General features: G+C 40.2%; 1 protein-coding gene across 1 annotated transcript in view; it reads right to left on the reverse strand.

The window, feature by feature from the left end:
* Positions 1-1,855: 1,855 nt before the first annotated feature.
* The window catches only part of LOC148897957 (tumor protein p53-inducible protein 11-like), a 45,552-nt gene continuing 27,649 nt past the window's right edge, over positions 1,856-19,758 (reverse strand). Inside the window, exons 3-8 of the mRNA XM_088997235.1 lie at positions 10,782-10,921; positions 7,550-7,608; positions 7,352-7,400; positions 6,947-7,043; positions 4,582-4,683; positions 1,856-4,001 (exon numbers count right to left, since the gene is read on the reverse strand). Of these exons, the coding sequence (XP_088853361.1) occupies positions 3,868-4,001; positions 4,582-4,683; positions 6,947-7,043; positions 7,352-7,400; positions 7,550-7,608; positions 10,782-10,910 (570 nt within the window). The 5' untranslated portion in view covers positions 10,911-10,921 and the 3' untranslated portion in view covers positions 1,856-3,867. The remainder of the gene's footprint in view (positions 4,002-4,581; positions 4,684-6,946; positions 7,044-7,351; positions 7,401-7,549; positions 7,609-10,781; positions 10,922-19,758) is intronic.

The following is a 19,758-nucleotide window of genomic DNA, read 5'->3' on the forward strand; positions in this document are numbered from 1 at the left end:
GTCGTTTAAGCCCCACGATTCGATCTGGGGAACTGATGTTCCAGAACAATTCAAACACCATAGCACGGGAAGTAAGGTAATGTTAGCTCTTTTTCCACAAATTGGAGTAGCTAAAAACATGCTACGAATTGAAACAATTGACTACAGGTTTCAAGTGTTTGTAAACGCCAGTTTGGAAGTAGATGAAATGCAAAACACTGAAATTGCAGCAATTAGACAAATGGTGCTGCAAAATAGAATGGTTTTGGACCTTTTGACCGCGCCACAAGGGGGCGTCTGTGCTATGGTGGGTGATACTTGTTGTACGTACATACCCGAAGAAGCGAATTCCATAAACATGACTGATGCTCTGTCTGTTGTCAGGGATCTCAGAGATGCCATGGCCAAGGATCACCGGCCTGATCAACCGTGGATCTTTGACGGGCTCTTTGGGGGCTCTTGGTATAAGACTTTGCTCAGACTGTTTATCCCATTCGCAATTGTGATTGTACTTATTTTCTTAGTCATTGGTTGTATTATTCCATGCTTAAGAACAATGCTAATGAATATGATAACTAATTCCCAGGTGAATTACGCAAAGGTTTTGTATCAACAAATGCGTGAAGGGGACCCAGTGTTGTAGCTAGGGATAGTACACCATGGCCAGAGAGTGGTTGCTCCAAAGAACAAAAGCAAAAAAAGAAAACGGAGAGCCGAGAAGGAGTTTTCCTCATTAAAAACCCTCAAAATGGAGAGGTTATATATCACAGCAGCAAAATTGTGATAGAGGTTTTTCGCCTTCTCCATGGTAAGTTAAATAATATTAGACGTTGGATAGATGAGATTAGAATGGTTCCCTGTGCAAAATTAGTATGACGTGCATGCATGAAATCTTTTGGAAATGTATGAACTGATGTTTAAATGTACAACAGGACTGCCTACCACTGCTGATTGTGCCCAATTAAAATTATATTTAAGCTCGATGCTCAACAGTGAGCTGCATCCGACCTACCTTCCCCTCTTTCTGTGGAAAAAAAATGGAACTAAAAATACCTCTGAATACTCATAGCATTCAAATTGACCTAAACATACATCTTTGTCACTGGACGAGTTAAACAATGGAACGGCTAACATGCTTTATTTGCCAAGAAACATTTAAAAGTATGACGCCAGCCAGCATTTTCCCACCAAGCATGCTAATTATGCTTACAAAAACCTGTCAGTGCATGAACCAACAGCTACCGCTCAACGATTGTATAATAAACAGTCCTCCAAAAGAAGTGTACAGTCAAACAATTTGCTGACATTCAAGTCTGAAAAGACCAGCAGGCCTTTTTTTGACAGGGGGAAGTTTCTCAATGACAACTTTTTGCTGAGCTTGCAAAAGCACGTCTTCATCAGTTAGCTAAATATGGTGAGTATGCTAAGTATTTTTTTTCAAATGAGTTCTTGCTCACCTTGTGTAGAATACAATTGAAAAAAGTCATGGTGTCTAAATACTTAAAGAACTACACGTACATTACTGTATTCATGTATGAAGTTTACATTTGAATGACCCCCCCCCCCCCCCCCCCAAGTAGCATGTTTGCTACAGTGTATCGAAGAATTAAGCAGGTCTCAATAGGTTAGCGGCAAGTATGGAGGGAATGCATATATACACTGATAGAGTGTGGGGTTCTTTCTGCCTATTGAATGAAATATATACATTTATCTTGATCAATAACATTTATTTAGCCATATTAAATATGGCTCAAGATAAACATAGTAAGTTTAATCAGTATAAATAAATGTATCTATTTCCTTCACTATAAACAATCCCCGCCACCACACACTCAAGATGTTAAAAATCTGTGCGCGTTTCATTTTGGTGCACCATAAAACACGAGCAACGACATGCATTTGGTAGTCTATAATAAACAATAGGTTCTTTATTTCTAACCAACAATTCAATCTGAGGTACAAATTTCACAAAACAATATATACACAGAAGAAGAAAAAAACAATGCTACGAGCTGAAACCGTTTGACCTGGGAAGAAATTCAGAGCAGAGCAATGCACAGTAGGTCATCAGATTTAAACAATTTCTGTTAATCTTTCACTCAATTGAAGTGACTAACATTCTTGGGAGGAATGTCAGAGAACTCTAAGGAAAGAACAGCCTTTAAGTTAGCCTACTTCTGACCTTACCTTGAAAAAAAAACATCTGACTTAAATACTGAACTTCAGAGAGCTTTGAAGATTTCAAGTCTGATTATTTGAGACCTTTATATAGGCGGAAATTGAATCACATTTTGTTTCTCAACCCCTTAATTAGCATGCTAGTAAGGACAGGCTAGTAAGCTTCAACACACTGTTTCTGGGAAGTGTATCTAATTAAACATTGGCAACAGATAATTACTAGTTTAAAGGAGAAAAGCAGACCTCACCCATGTAGTTCCTATCGGGAGTTCAGACTCACCCAAGTAACAAGCACGTGTGTGCTTAATACTGAACATGCAACAGCAAACCCGCAATCACTCAGACCTCAGGACAACTCCCTTCTGGGGTGGGACGCAGGAACCACCTTTGAAGGAGGCCCTGTTTATCTTGACCAATTTAAGCTTTTTTCCTTTGCAGTTGAATTTTAGAACGTTCCATTGACGGAACCTAAGGTAAGGAAAAGCACAAGTTCAGAATAAAAACCTGAACTGAACTGGAATAATGGCAAATAACAGGGAGGTAGAATTGTACTGCATGGAGGAGTAAAATTGGCAAGTACCCGTTATAAAGCACAAATCAAAATATGTGTGTTTTTTTTTCACATGTTCACGTCCATCTTTGTGAACACATTCATCTTTTGGTTCATTGGTTGTTACTCTACCTCAACGATTTCTGCACGGCAGGATTATTACACGCATGACATTTATTAACACATGTTGCTTAAATAAGTACAAAATTACACTTGAGAGAAACTTCAACTCTATCAAATACTGAACAAATTTCCGGTCCACTTCACACCACCTCACTTACTTGTATTTACAGATAAACCCAGTATAAGGGTAAAGATGCAGTGTTGGTGACATTTTTGAATAGTTTTAAGGCAAGGCTACGCATACGGCGTTATAGAAAAACTGTGCTACACTACTCATGGCAGTTTAACCAAAGCAGTTTTGTCTGCTCTACAATGACTGCTTGTGATACAAGTTCAACAATAAAGGCCAGAATTTGACGTGCTTATCCTGCCTTGCGTGTTGAAAAAGATTATTACTGGTGTGAACACACTGCCCACAACATTTAGTCTTCAATTCGGTAGCATTGAGTAGATACAAAAAGGATCACTTTACATCCTTGTTCAACACTGCGGAAAATCCAATGTCACGACTGTGCTATTTATGAAAGTCAACAGAGAAGATTTGGCCTCCCTTTGAACTTGAGTGAGCACCAGTGATGCTCAAAGCGCTTCAGCAAACATACACTTCGAATAAACAGAGCAACACGTACCAGCACAAAGTATTGGTCCTTGAACAGTTACGAGGCAGTGGCAAGATGCAACTTTTTTATGGAATAACAGTTAACTATAAATTTGGAAATATCCTCAAATTACATTAGCATTAGCAGGCGGCTGCGCCGTATCGTATAGGGCTGAGGTGACAGGAATACAATGCAAATCCTTTTTTTTTTAAACAATAACGACACTCCAGAGGAAATTGTGTTTTGAGGTTCTGACCTCACACGTGTATATATAGGAGAATTTTTTTTCATGTGGTCAATTGTTGACATTTGCATCTCACTGGGAACAGACAAAGCTACAAGCTCCGTTTCTCATAACAACTCAAACCTTTCAACCACGTCTTATATGATCTGTGCTTAGCTGTTAACTCCTTGTATTCCCGTCAAATGCACAGGAGCTCAAATCTTCTTTGGCTTGCGGCCCAGGTGGTAGTAGTAAGCCATGGTGACCACCAGGAAGAGGACTCTGCTGAGAAGCAGCAATATGGCAGCGTTGGGCAGCATGCCAAGCTCTACCAAGGTAATGGAGGTCACTGAAACCACAAAGAATTGCATCGTTATTGAGACACGAAGATGCAGTATTAGTTGCTTTGGGCATGACAACTTTCGCCAACGTATATCACGTCTCATATGAAAGTCTCCTATTGTGTCAAGCAGATCCAACTCTGAAAAAAAGCATGTGGACAAAATTCATTGAACAACAATGAGGAAAAATAATTCATTTATTGATTGAGTATATATCGGGGGCTTTTGAATGTCCCGAGTTCCATTCCTGCCTGAACCCATTGATTGACTTGATCTCTGAGCTTTATTAAGTGCCAATGCTGAAAAGCTTGAGGGGAAAAAAAGCAAAGATTTGTTTCTCATGGAATGCCTGAAAGTCAGTGATACCCAAAATAGTATCAATTGAGTTTACAAACCAATCAGAGACTGTGAAATATGTAGGTTGTAATTATAGACACTCCACACTAGAGGGCAGTTCGTGAACACTAATGCGAATACTGCTATGTTATAATTAAAAAAAAACTTGATTTAAAGGACCTGCTGACTTATTTAAATACCATCGGCTGGAATTGGTCAAGAGAATATTGCGTGGGGAGATTGGATGAATACCAAGAAACTGGACTGCAAAGTAGCAAGCTTCACTCAGCAGAGTCCATTGGATGATCATCTTCTCCGCTGTGTAGAGGCCATTCCACATGATGAGGGCCAAGCCTGCAGAAACAAGCGATGGTGGGGAAAATTATTGGATTCGGGGCATGAGAATAAACAAAACAAAAATATCAATACGCATTTGAATGCGGCCATTCATAAAATCTGATAGTTTACTGTGACATTGTGTACAGGTCGATATTGGATTGGATTTGCCTTTATTAGTCTCGCAGTGGAGAAATTAACATTTCACAACAGCAAAGTGATGAAAGGAATGAATATAATTATAAGGAATGATATAATTGGTTAATTGAGTCCGTGAAATGAATTGACTTGTTCATCATTTTGATCATAGCTTGCGTTCCGCTCCATGTTCTTCCCTGCCATTTTCCAGTTTGTTTCCCTGCATGTCACTCCCCTGCTGCACACAATCATGCTGTGGGAACGAGCAGGGAGGAGGCTTAAAGGTGGGAGGCTTGATGGACAGTATCGTCTCGCTGGCAGATAGTGGCTGCTTTGGCTTGATGAGACCCCCATTCTTCAACCCTTCAACCTCTTTGCCGCTTCCTATCGAGGAAGAAATCACCCCCGCCCACTCCGACCCTTTGATAATCCCCAAAGGCCTGTTGACATTCACCAAAGAAGGAAAAGGCTGTCCCTTCTTGTCCATGTTAGCTTGTTCAGTCACATGTTCGGCTGCGTGCACAGCCATGTTTTATCGGTCCTTTGTATTCGGCCGCATGTTCTCTATCAAACAAGTTCTTTTTGTTGCTTGGTTTGAATAAAAACTGGGAAAAATGTGGGGAAAAATGAACAACTCGATTCACCGTTTTGAAATACAAAACACTTGTCATGATCTGGTCTGCGGTCACCACCTTGCAAACACTAAATTGTGTCAAAAGTGAGGTATTTTCACAATGAGTTGATTTTTTTATTTTAAGAGAAAGTTCACATTTAAACAGTTCCTAAATATGGCACACCACCAAGAAGATTGTTGTTAGCAACCAAGCCTAATCTGAACAATGAAAAACTATATCGATAAAATGAGGCTTTACATTTATGAAAATCAATAAAATACAATTTCGACGACCCATTCTTCCGCCGACACATTTAAGCCATGAAAATATAGTGCAACAGTTTCAAGCCTCCGGTGTTTTGAATATAACCTACCGGACCATCACTTTCCACGGTCAGAAAGCTTTAAAATTGTTACGTCATTCCAAAGCCCCCAAACAACACTGTCTGTCAAATGTTTTTTTCCACTTCCCTTTTTTCCAACTTTCCTCAGATTTTTGCCCCTTTTACAAGACACACACTCGTGGTGCCCTCTGGGCCATGCCAAAGCACCATCCAGCAGCCATTTAAAGAGCTTCTTCCCCCAAGCCATTAACTCTTTGAACAGTAGCCCAAATGGAACTGTATAGTGCCTCTTTGCAATTTTTTGATGATGATACTAGTGGAGCGTGTTCGACCGTCCAGCTGCTGAAATGACTCCAGTTTGACGCAACAAATCCTTTTTTTTCTGCATTTCCTTTGTATGATGATTAATTTTATGGCATAGGCAACCGGAGTTAGCGATGGATAACTGCTGTCATTCATATGTAAGTTTGTAACTCTTCATCTTGAAAGCTTAAACAATGTTTTGCATGCACAATCATTAAACAATCTGCACTGATGTTGACATCTTGTAGTTTATTATTTGTTATTCATGTCCTTATATGCCACATATCACCCAATTGATGCTATATTGCTTATTCACAGAGCATCATATTTACTTCATATGTCATGTCCTTCACCAGTTTTGTCGCTTACGGATCGAATTGATACGGAAGGACTTCTTTAATCGATCGCAAACACTTATGCCTTCTTCTTCAGGACGATCTGAATCATATTCATAACTGGATGAGTAACAAGAAAGGATCTTTTTCAGAATCTGAACTCTCTGAAGCCATTGTTTTGATTCTGGACCAAGGCAGTTTGTGAAGGAGTTTCCTGACGTGACGTCACGAACCGGGGGCGGGACTTTCTGAATCTCTCCAGTTTTGAGCTCACTAGTGGCAGTTATGGGCAACTTTAAGTCATTTTTATTGGTGTTTTCCGTTTGACTAAAAATATCAGCCTGCGTGTTTTGGGTATTTTAGATGCTATAAAACGTTTTTCTGATGTCAGTTAGGAAACAAAAAAAACGGTGTCAGTGGTCCTTTAAGAACTTGCCAAGGAATTCATATGAAAACATCATGACTCCATTTACAAGTACAACAGTTAGTAATTGAGCTGGAAAGATGTTTGCATTTATCTTTTTGTGCATCTTTGGACCGTGACTTACTGAGTAGTGCGCCTCCATAAAGGCGTACCGATAGGCTGGTTGTGGATAGTTCCTCCTCAAAAACAACCTCATAGAGATGGTTGGGAAACACCAAGGCCTGTGTCGGAAAACGTTGACACAAACATCATTTATTACAACGCAGCAACATTGTCATCACAAATGTCCCTAAAATCTAGCTCTCAAAATACAGCCACTGTTGCTGCACGTGTGCCGTTTGTGAGCTAGAATCATGAACACTGGTCATAAAGAAGATGGAAGCAATAAAGCAGACAAAGATTGAACTGTTTCCCAAAATGCTTTAAGCGCACACAACTGAAAAAAACTGACGATTCATTCATTGCCGCACATGACATAATGAGGGATGGCCACCATTTGCACAGCATGCAGAATTTCCGTAGCACTTACCATTGCGGCGATCACAGTAAAACCCACCGCTGAGGTTAACAACCACATCCTTGAGGAGGACACATAAAAGGCATTGCTTTAAACCGCGTTTAAGATGTTTTTAACAGTGTTGACATATCTTGAACTTTCCTGGTAGTGATGCAGCATGCACTGTGTTAACACGGTCGCTGCTGAGTAACCATGGAGCTGCAATCTCACCTCAGACCGATTGGCTCTCGAACTGCGAACTTCATCTCATTTCCCAGCATCTGACTGATCTGTAAACCAACAAACAAGAGGAGAAAAAACGAGGGAGGACGATTAGACATTACAGTATTAGGGAAACTTTGATAACTTGAGATCTAAATGATAGGTATTCATTGAGGAGCAAACCAATGAAGTACCCTCATTGGAGGTGTCGCCCACGCCTGTGAGTCAGCGACCGTAAATAAACACTTTTATAAACACAGAGACAAAATCAGAATCGAGCTGAGTGACAGTGACAGAAAGTGGCCTTATGATGTTAATTAGAGACGATAAATGTCTTTAGCTCCTTAATCAGCGCCTAAAGATTACGAGGGCATGCGTGATAACCTCATCGGTTTGTGAATTACGGATGAGTGAGGAAGCATCAGCCTAGTGAATCCCAGGAGAAAAAAAATGTTTGCTGCAAATAACTTAATCGAGGCAACACCGTAGCAAACATTGCTTCATTTCGATTGCTAAACATTGAAAGATGGCAGTGTGGGGAGTGAGGACGATGACAAATTAAAAATTAAATAAAATCCCTGTGGCTGTGGAGTTACACACAAGATATTATTTCATTCAATTCAATGAACACTAGCAATTCTCATCTCATATTTTCAGCATGATTTACATTAGAAGATTAGAAAGTCTGTACCATCAGGGACAAATTATTATTGCTGACTTCATCGTAATTGTCATCGATAGTGTATGTATGGTAAAATGATACTTTGATAAAAGACATTGGATTTGATTACCCTCCACAAAGTGCTCGCCACTTGACAAGTACTCAGAAGACGGAACACATAACCCCTGCTCTGGCATGCCTTCATCGGCTCCTAGTACATTTAACAGTTCGTTTTTAACTCCATAATTGCCATTCACAAATGTATTTGGAAATTGAAAATATGATGTAGAGGGCCATTCCTAAATTTGTTCGGGTTTTGTTTTTTCTTGTTTGGGTGCCAATAAAGCGCTGGCCATGGCCTCTGGCAATGTATTGCATTGTATTATGGGCAGCCACCCTGATTTCAACCTCATATAACTCCAGACCCATATAATTTAGGAATTATGTAACTCTTTTTTCCGATGAAAGAAGAGAGTCATTGAATGTTTATATAGTCCTAAACCTCAATATTTTGCGGGTCCTGGAATTTGAGTGACAATGACAAAAACCTTGCCACTGGAGTGGATTCATTTCTGCACATGTCTGGCAGTGAATGAGTGAAGATTATATTATTTAAGAAATGGTCTCGCCCCATCTCTATGAGCTCCTACACCCCTAGGCACTTGCACTGCGTGCCAACTCTGCGAATCAGATGCTACGGATGGTATGGAGGCCTAACCCGAAGCTCAAAGGAGCTCATCTTTGAAACTTGTTTAAAAGCTTTTTTTAAATTCTTTGACTTATGCTGAGGCAAAAGCCAAGGGTGACATCTATCAATCCATCTGTCTATCCGTCTATCATCCATCCATCCATCCATCCATCCATCCATCCATCCATCCATTCGAGACATTGTCAAGCTTTCTTTCATACAAAACTACAAAAATACCCCAGTTTAAACAATAATTAATCAGTTTGCATGGTCGAGCTGTATCACTCCCCAAAAATGGTGGTGACCAAATGATGAGCGGGTACGACCAACTGAGAAAGCTGGTGAAGAAAGTTAGTGCAGACTGCTGAGTCAAAATAAACAAATGACATCGGGTTGGATTATGTGGGTGGCATTTTTATATTGTTATACACAACGCGTGTTAAATCGCTATACCGCACACTTCGGCATCGACCATATAAGAGAAATACAACCGTGCCTGCTGGGATCACGTGACTTTGTGAATAATCCTTCTTGGAGTTCCAAGGGACTCTTTGACCGAAAACACTTGAATTATATGTGCCTTGAAAAATACCAAAAGCAAGCTGGGCAGCAATAAATGGCAAAAGGGGTTCAGTTGAAGGGCATAATGCACAAGGAAGAAACAGGAAATGAAGAACGAGTGCGGCATTTGAGGAGAGATGCTTCGCCACAGCTGCTCTGTCCTGCTTTTACCTCATTCTCACTCGATCCAAAAACGGGGAGTAAACAGAGGACGACACATCCCCATGTTGTTGCGAGGCTGCTCTGGATTTTGACAGTTTATGAAGTGGTAGGTGTGTGCAAAGGCCCTGTTTCATGCTGTGAGAGCACTGAAAGAGCGGCCGTTGGTGTTAAGAAGCAGGCGGTTGACAAATCCTCTATGGCAGAGAATAAATCGAATGCTTCAATTTAACGTTTCGTCATAGCAATAGTATTCCTACCTCAGCAGGAAGAGGAAGCAAGTGAGGCACAAGAGAAGCACTTCCCCCCTTTGTTTACAAACCCACATGAATTCAGAGATGCTTGATTTCCTTTCGAGAGTGAGCCCTGGCAAAGAACAAACTTCCTCTTCCCATTTTCTCCTCGGCGCTTGGTATTCTGAACCACAGTTGAAATTAAAAACTGGGTTGAATGTTTGATCTTAACAGAGAATTAACAAATTAAGTTACATCCATCACACCACAGTGTCTTACGTGTGACTAATGCTGGATAATCATGCAGTCAATCCACCCCATTATATCGACCACAAGACTCATTCAATGAGCATGGATCGTGAATCATGAACATATCCTCCCTCGGTCAAATGACCATCTCTGTGCCCAACATTTAGCTCCAAGTATCTCTAAGGGAATGTATGTTGAAGAAATCTGATTTAGTGTCCTCATGTTCCAGATGCTCCTTACTGTGTTTTTAATTTCAGCATTCTTCTACTATAGCAAACTGATGAGAACCTGCAATCGCTTTCTCTCAGCGAGTGTATGTTTCAGAAATGAATATTTTGGAGTTGCATTCACTGGCAAAATGCACGTGTGAAGTTTTATTGCAATGTCCAGCATCCAAGTCGTCTATTTTCCAGTGAATTAAAAAATTCTCATGAGAGCTACTGGGGGGAGGGGGTAATGGGAATGTGGAATCTTGATCGACTGTAACGCATAAGCAGCAAAAGTGGAAAACAGGAGACCAGTACTACTAATGAGCCAATTAGTAGATTGGTCTGGCGATCCACAGACTGTTTTATATGCAATGCTTGAAAAATAGCCATTCGGATAATGTTGAACCATATGCTTCACCTTTCTTACACCAGCTACAATTTGCCTATTAGCCAAAGCCACAAGACTGGAATTTAATCTGACCTTTGATCGGTGAACTTCCCCATCGTCATCTTCGCCTCCAACTCCAAGAATCTTCCGGCTTTTCAGGCGGCTTATCAAATCGGTCTGACTGTGCTTCTTCATCAGAGGAGGGTGGGGTTTAGAAGCCATGATCCACAAGACTAGATGGAAAACAGAAGACAATATTGAGGAAAAGAAATTATGATCTATAGACTGTCACTTTTAGAATAATAATAATAATAATAATACTAATAATACTACTACTACTACTACTACTAATAATAATAATAATAATAATACATTTCATTTTAAGCACCTTTCAAAGCTCTCAAGGACACTACAGTCACAGACAAGCATAGGCACTATAATAAATAAAACGGGTATGATAAATAAAATACAATTATGAATAGATACAAGAGAAAGAGCTACACAGAAGTGAGATTTTAAATAGGTGGGATTTGAGATGGGATTTGAAGATGGGAAGAGAATTCATATTACGAATGTTGGGAGGAAGTGACTTCCAGAGTTTGGGCGCAGAGCAGCTGAAACTCTGTCCCCCATTGTGCTGAGATGGGGGGGGGGGCACACAGAGGTGGAGGGAGGAAGAGGATCTGAGGGAATGAGAGGGGATAGAAATTTGAAAAAGGTCAGATAGTATGGGGGGCAAGGTTATGTATAGCTTTAAATGTATAAAGAAGAATTTTTAAGTTGATTCTATATTTGACAGGGAGCCAGTAGAGCTCTTGGAGGACGGGGGTGATGGTGGAAGGATGAGGTTCTGCTGATGATCCGGGCTGAAGAATGCTGGACGTGTTGAAGTTTGTGGAGAAGTTTCTGAGGGACACCAAGGAGAAGTGAATTGCAATAGTCAATCCGGGAGGTGACAAGACTATGAATGAGGATCGCAGTGGTGTGAGGGGTGAGAGACGGGCAAAGACGATTGATATTGCGTAGGTGGAAGTACGCAGATCGGGTTATTTATATGGGAGTGGAAAGATAGTGTGCTGTCAAGGATGACACCTAGGCTTTTGACCTGATGGGAGGGAGAAACAGTCGAATTGTCAATAGTTTAGTTTTATCACGAAATAGAATTGGCAGACAAAACACGATAAATCTGAAGTCCCTCATTAAAATGCAAAGGGGAAAAAATGTCAAAAATCAACCATGCATTCTTCTCTGATTTAATTCTATTTAGTCCACAGAGAAAATAAATAAAAAACAAACCTATATCACATCACTTCACCGGACATCATTATATATATCTTTTTTTTTCTTCAAAAAAAAAAAAACAGTCAGAATCTAATTCAAATTCAAACTGTTTCATCCTCTGATAATAATGGGAAGGCGGTAAACAACATGAAATTCACTCATACAAAATATCAGAGGCATATTGTGTGTAATCGATTTAACGAGGGGTGATTTACGAAGATATTGGGCAACAAATTGCACAGGCACTCACTTTTGCTAAATTCTGCACAAAAGAATCCTTTGCAAACTGAGCTCAATGACTTGTGTGACCATTTTTCCCAGTTTGACAGTTGCAATCCTACGGAGCCCCTAAGGGGACATCGAAGAAAAAAAAAAAAACTTTGCGAGATCTCGCAAAACTTTGCGTTCCCTCGCAAAACTTTGCGTTCCCTCGCAATACTTTGCGTTCCCTCGCAATACTTTTGCAAGATCTCGCATTCTTTGCGAGATCTCGCATTCTTTGCGAGATCTTGCAAAGAATGCGAGATCTCGCAATCTTTTTTTAAAAAATACGCGTACATGTACTTCCGGTTCATCGTCAGTGTAACCGAAAACAACAAACATGGAGCCTTTTCACCCTTTCGTTCCTTTAATCCAGTTTTACTTTAAAATTGGCTTGAAATACAAAGATATAAAATCCGTTCTTGAGATTAAACACGGCTTACTAATAAGTGAAAGACATTTGAAGCGAGTGGTGAACAAAAGTGGACTATTTCGCCGAAAAACGTTCGATGACTTGGGCGTCTTGGTTGACTTTATTCACAACCAGTTGCAGAATTCCGGACAACTACACGGTTACAGGTGGATGTACAGTAAGTGCAGAGAACATGGGCTTCTTGTCAGGAAAGAGGATGTTCGTCTGGTCCTGAAAGAGTTGGATCCGAGAGGAGTGTCTTTAAGGCAAGCAAGACGTCTGAGACGACGAAACTACTTCTCGAAAGGGCCGAATTTTATTTGGCATATGGATTCATGACAAACTGAAACCGTTTGGAATTTGCATCAATGGGGCTATTGATGGCTTTTCAAGGAAAATAATGTGGCTCAAAGTAGTGACCCGAAGTTAATTGGAGGTTACTACATTGAAGTTGTGCACCGTTTGGGAGGTTGTCCTCGAATCGTTCGAGCTGATTTGGGGACTGAAAATGGTCATGTTAAAGGCTTCCAGCGTTTCCTGGTGCCCATACCGCCAGGCAGCACCCTTGACAGTTACTTGGATGGAGCCAGCACCGCCAATCAAAGAATTGAATATTGGTGGGGGTTTCTTCGCAGCCAATGCATGGAATTCTGGTTATCACTCTTCAAAGACCTCAGAGACAATGGCTTCTTTGACGGTGGATTTCTGGACAAAAGCATCCTGCAATTTTGTTGCATGGGACTTATTCAGGTGAGTTCATATATTCTGTAGCTCCATTTATGAAATATGTATTTTTGTATTTGAGAGGGTGTTGATGGGACACAAAAGAAGGTAAATAATCGGATAGTGGAAAGAAGATAGTGGTCTGTGTGTGTGGGGACATAGGGTGAAGGTGAAATGATCAAGGAAAAGATGAAGGAAAAGTGGGGATGGGCAGAGTAGTAAACATGAGTGACGAGTGTAAGGTAGAAAGGAGGGAGCAGGGAGAGAAAAGCAGTCTAATTCTATAATTTCTTGCTCATAAGAGCTGCTATGACTGTGCAACTATTCCTAAATCTGTCTGTATGTGCGCACCAAATCCAGCAGGCATTTAAACAGCTTCTTCCCTCAAGCAATTAACTCTCTAAAAAGTAACCCAAATAGAACTGTATAGTGCCTCCATTTTTTTGATGAGACTAGTGCAGCGTGTTCTACAGGAGACAATTTCCTTGTGTGTACTACATACTTGGCAAAAAAGATGATTCTGATTCTGATCTTATTCTCAACAGGATGAGTTGGATGATACTGCCCGTGTTTGGAACAGCCACTTATCAGGCCCTCAAAGAACATAAATGTCCCCAGTGGTCGGCCCAACGTGATGTATTCTTTACCTGAACTTTATGGCACAAGGGACTTCCTCTCCACAGTTGACAATGAACAAGTTCAACTATGCAAAAGCCAGTGTGTCTTCCGTTTAACTATGCCTTGTGATCCGGATGTATTTGTATTGTGTGCTTCCTTAATGGCCCAGTCTGGTCTGATGCCACCAAAAGAGCCGTATCAGGCTGTGAACTTGTACTTGCACCTCAGAGAGGCCCTTACTGCAATTCTAAATTAGAAGCATGATGTTTTCAGGGGTCAGAGACATTAACCTTTGGTGAAAGCATTTTTGTTTCCGTATACCAGTCATACTGGAATTATATTACATTAAAATTTAAACATGAATTACTCAAAGCAATAACCATATATTTTTTGGTGTGTGTTTGGGTGAAACCATTTTATGGCTCCTCAACTGGTTCGAAGTAACATTTAATGAAGGCTGAATCCGACGACCATTGCCATTTCTTCAACCCTTTGTTCATCATTTCTTTTATCACTTCACTTTAAATGGATTATTGGGATACATTTGAGGACGAATAATATATAGCAATCACAATTTAAATCATTTTTTTGTCTGCTGTTTTTGTTACTGTATAAGGAAAGCATATTTGATCAATATGAAATGTTCATTTGTCAAATCATTCTGGGTGTCAATAAATATACTGTCTTGGTTGCTGATTTTAACCACAGATACTTAACCAATGTGGATCTGAATAGTATTCCTGCACCCCAGTACACAATCACTTGCCTGTAAATGATAACATAATTGTCACTCTTCAATTTCGTCAGCAGGTGGTGTCTTGTGTTTAAAAAAAACATGAATTATTTGGAACAAATTTTATTAACATTGACAAATTCGTATGAACAGCAATCACAAACATATAAATAGAATACAATATCAAGTACAAAAATAATTGCTTTTGTTTGAACAGTGCAAATATTTGCAACATTACATGACATATCAACTTCAAACCTTTAGGTCAAACTGAAAGTGGCACCATATCCGAAACCATTAGGAGAATAAGTGATATGGAAAAAGGAATGAATGAATAATAACCATGAAATCAATTGTAGACACAAATGGAAAATACAACTGTAGACTGCCCTATGCAAGGTTGACCATGACAGATGTTTTACATCTCAAAGTACAAATAATGAAATGCTCCTAAACTGATGTGTGTGCATGTGTGTGTAGACATAAGAGAGTCAATCAATCAATTGCGCACTTTCTCCCACCATGTTGGTGACAGATGAATGAGCTTCACTGCATTCATCCAAATGAGATGTTGGAGTATTTTCTTTTGTGCCAATGTAAAATCTTAACAGTTTCAATGTGTTTTTTTTCATAGAGTCTGCCAATTGTTTCATCTAAAGCAATGTGGTTTCTTTTGAAATCACAGACCTCAAAAGTAAAGTCTTCAACAGGTCCTTTGGTTGAGCTTCCACCTGGGAAAAATAGCCCTTTTCCCAGCTCCAAAATTTGAGCGACAGTTGCTGTTTTTTTCCAGGATGGCATACCTTGTTCCTCCACCTTTGCTTGTCCTCACTTGATGGTAATCGTTGCCATAAATCTTCCTTTGAGTCTTTTCTGCAGAAACATTGTTATGTCTTGCCATCCCATCAACATGGTTTTGGAGTACTCCCGAAGTCTCAGCCAGTACACCTTTTTTCCTTGATCTTATTTTGCCTCTTAATTTTTGGAGGAGCAGTTCATTATCACCACTGGACATTTTCTGATGACAAAAGCAAAGGACAGCTATTCGATCACCATAAGAAGTGATATATTTGCCCATTTGCTCTTCGGTCATCATAGCAATTACTGCCATGTCAACCTGCAAAGATAAATTGTGAGAATAAATACTTGACATGTTTATTTAATTATCAATAACTTTTAATACATTTAACATATTCACATGAGTGATGGGACACTACAGTCATCATTATTTGTATTCAGTATTACACGAGAATAGTACATTAGGTAGCGGCAGCCCAATTACTAACTGTAATATCGATTTTAAATTGTGTTAATAACCTCATTATTAAAATAGAATTAACAGTACAGGTAGAGTAGATAGAAATGTTAGCTTCACTTTCACTTTATTGACCTACTACCAATACTACTTCGAAAAAAAATGTCCATGTTTCTCTTGTTTTGCTTATTACATCAGACTTTGTAGCTGTATGCCCACCTTGTCGCTTTTCATACGTGCAATGTCCACGTGAGGGACGTTTCTTGACTGCAAGAAGTGTTCCAAGTCTTCCTCCATGATGCGCCGAGTTGTTGCCTTCTCTCAATAAGCAGCGCGCGCGACCGTCTACCTGAGCCAAGCTGACCCGGAAGTACAGGAACGCACATTTTTTTAAAAAAAAGATTGCGAGATCTCGCAATCTTTGCGAGAGAATGCAAAGTATTGCGAGGGAATGCAAAGTATTGCGAGGGAATGCAAAGTTTTGCGAGGGAATGCAAAGTTTTGTGAGGGAACGCAAAGTTTTGCGAGGGAACGCAAAGTTTTGCGAGATCTCGCAAAGTTTTTTTTTTTCTTCGATGTCCCCTTAGGGGCTCCGTACAATCCAATTCAAACTTGGATACACTTTTGGATATTCTGCACAAAACCTGAGTAAATGGGGCCCAAAGTCTTCAAGTTCATCTTGTACATTAATGATACGTTTGTCAATGCATACAAATACGAACAGTCACAGTTTAATTACAGAGGGCCAAATGATTAGCGCTAATGACCGTTGCCTGACGACACAAAATGGACAAGCAATCGTCAAAACAAAAGACATCATCACCGACTCAGTAACGATCACCTGTGCAGAGCAGACATGCTCGATGGAACAGCCTGTCCTACATTCAAAGACAGCGTAACAGAGCAAATACAAATTTGAACAATTACTGAAACACTTTCATGTTCAAAAAATAAACATCCAATTTTTATGAAACAAAAAACTAAAAACACGATCTGTCTGTCTGTCTATCTGTCTACCTATCTATCTAAGGCATAAAGAAAACAAATAAAAAGTTCACAGAGGAAATTGGAAAGTAATAGTGGAGAATTGCCCCCATTTGTACTACGCACTAAAGTCTTTACAGCGTCAGGACTCATTGATTTGGTCTTGTAGCGCAGCCTGAGCCAGCCTGTTACAAATGGTTGCAAAAGATACAAAAATAGACGTGACCCCTGGAAGGAATGAACTGCTCCATGGCCAAGTTTTGGACTGAGTGCTGAAAATGACACATTCTACCATATGCTCAAATACTCCTGCAAGGGTGCCCCTACGAATCTCCCAAACACTGCTTCTTGATTTGCCAATGTAGCACTGATACAGTTGCCTAGCAACTGCCCATGGTCCAATCAACTTTCCACCGTAGAAAACACCTGTCATGATTACAACTACCGTAGCTTTGATGAGGAGATCTCTGTTGAGACCCACTGATGACTCCACTGGCATTATTCTCGATAGCATAGCATTCAAGATGGACTCATATGATTATATTAATATTCAATCAACTGGAGACAGATTGTGTTTTTATTGTGAAATGGGGAGGTGGGAGTCAAACAGGATTCCAGAGAAACTATCGCCTTCCTGCAGAAACCGTTGATATTTTTTTAGATGTCGGGTGGGTTCACATATAACATAGCAAGCAATGGCAAACATTTATTTTTTCTATTCCCTATTTCTATGTGTTGTTCCACCGTTCCATCCAACCACCGACCCAGCGACATATTTGCATATACAGTGTACACACATATAAATATATACGTATAAAGTTGTTCCAAAAAGTCTGCAAGAGGAAACAGGATCTGAATTCCTTTGCTGCATTTTCAGACAGAGCATGTGTTAATAAAATAGCAAAAGTCTAAAAATAGTAAGAACTGTTGGAAATGTTTGAAATCCCTAAGAAACGGTTGTAAGTGAAATTAGATGTGATAAAAAAGTGTTGTTTAAAATGACAAACTAAAAATACTACACAGTCGTAAAGCATCCACACCATCTCCTTGGCTTCTGAGGTGTACCGACTGTGAAGAATATAAAGGACACCATGCAGTTCTTCATCACATCCTACCAAGACATATGGAGTACGCCTTATATAGCCACATGCAACAACGACTGTGCATCGTTCCATTCCTGGTTACTACAGGAACTACTAAAGATTCAGAGTGGTGTAACTTCAAGCTAATGAAAGGAAGAGGCAGTGGAGCACAACAACAGGAGCATCAGCAGACTGTAGGTCAAGTCACTCCACTCACGATGACAGTCTCTCCAAACATCACTTCTCTCACTGTATATAGATTAGACAATGCGCAGTCCGCACAGCGACAGAAAGATGACGAAAGAAAGGCCTGCTAACTCCCCAAAAGAGGTCAATGATAGTTTTACAAACACTTAGTTATTGGGCCTGTATGATGATAAACTTACATTTAGTCAACAACAATGTCAGTACAGGGATACGGGTCAAGTTCATGAAAATTTGTAACTTGTAAAACTTGGTTTGAGAACGTGTGACTATAAAAGGCAAAGAGAAGTCAGAGCACCTCGCTGTAGGGTGAACCCAGGCTGTATGAGCAATGCAAATTAAAAATAAAAGAAGAAAGAATGTACAGTAATCCCTCGCTACTTCGTGGTTCAGATATCGCAGCTTGAGTGCATTGCAGATTTTTTTTCAGGGGAAAACTTTTTTTTGTAATTAATGGCATGCAAATGTGCAAACAAAGTAAAAGAAACAACACTGCAAACAAAGCACAATAAAATCAAACACACTGACTTTGAACAGCTCACGGAGCATTGTGCTCCATGAGCTGCTCTCTATTCTAAAAAAAAAAGAAAGACAAAGAAAAAGAAAGAGTGCCAACAACTACCGATAACAACGTTCTTCTCTCGGAGAAAGACTCCTTCAGCAGAAAAAGACGCTACAGCGCAGCGGAGTCAGGACGAATAGGTGCAGCAGCACAATATTGTTTTACAACACCGTTCTTTAAACTACAGTAAAGTCTCGTTATATCGATATTCAGGGGAGTCCGAAAAAATATCGATATAACCGGGACTATCGATATATCCGACCCTGTTTGCATGTAATTTTGTCCGTGCGTGCATAGAAATAGTATCGATATATCCGATATCGATATAACGAGACTTTACTGTATTAAAAAAGAGGTTTTATTTTTTGTTTCATTCTGCAGTATGTGCAGTTTTGCATTGTAAAAAAAAGCTGACTACATTGTACTTCACGGATTTCATCTCATCTCATTTTCCGTACCGCTTATTTCTCATTAGGGTCACGGGGGTTGCTGGAGCCTATCTCAGCTGTCTTCTGGCACGAGGCGGGGGACACCCCGAATTGGTTGCCAGCCAATCACAGGGCACACAAAGACATACAACAGTCACTCTCACACTCACACCTAGGGACAATTTGGAGTGGTCAATCTGCCTGCCATGCATGTTTTTGGAGTGTGGGAGGAAACCGGAGGACCCGGAGAAAACCCACGCGGGTCCGGGGAGAACATGCAAACTCCACACAGGGAGGCCAGACCAGGACGCGAACCGGCGACCTCTGCACTATGAAGCCGGTGTGCTAACCACTCGACTACCGGGCCGCCCTATGGATTTCATCTATTGAGGGCTATTTTTGGAACGTATCTCCCGTGATAAATGAGGGTTCACTGTATAGAAAACACACACACACAAAGTTTGTATTGTGGGGTCCGTCATAATTTAATCGTGTAGACACAATGATCTTCCTGGTGGATTCGAGAG

The sequence above is a fragment of the Hippocampus bargibanti genome, linkage group LG05 (genome assembly GCF_051943395.1).
Source record: "Hippocampus bargibanti isolate YZ-2025 linkage group LG05, ASM5194339v1, whole genome shotgun sequence".
Lineage (NCBI taxonomy): Eukaryota > Metazoa > Chordata > Actinopteri > Syngnathiformes > Syngnathidae > Hippocampus > Hippocampus bargibanti.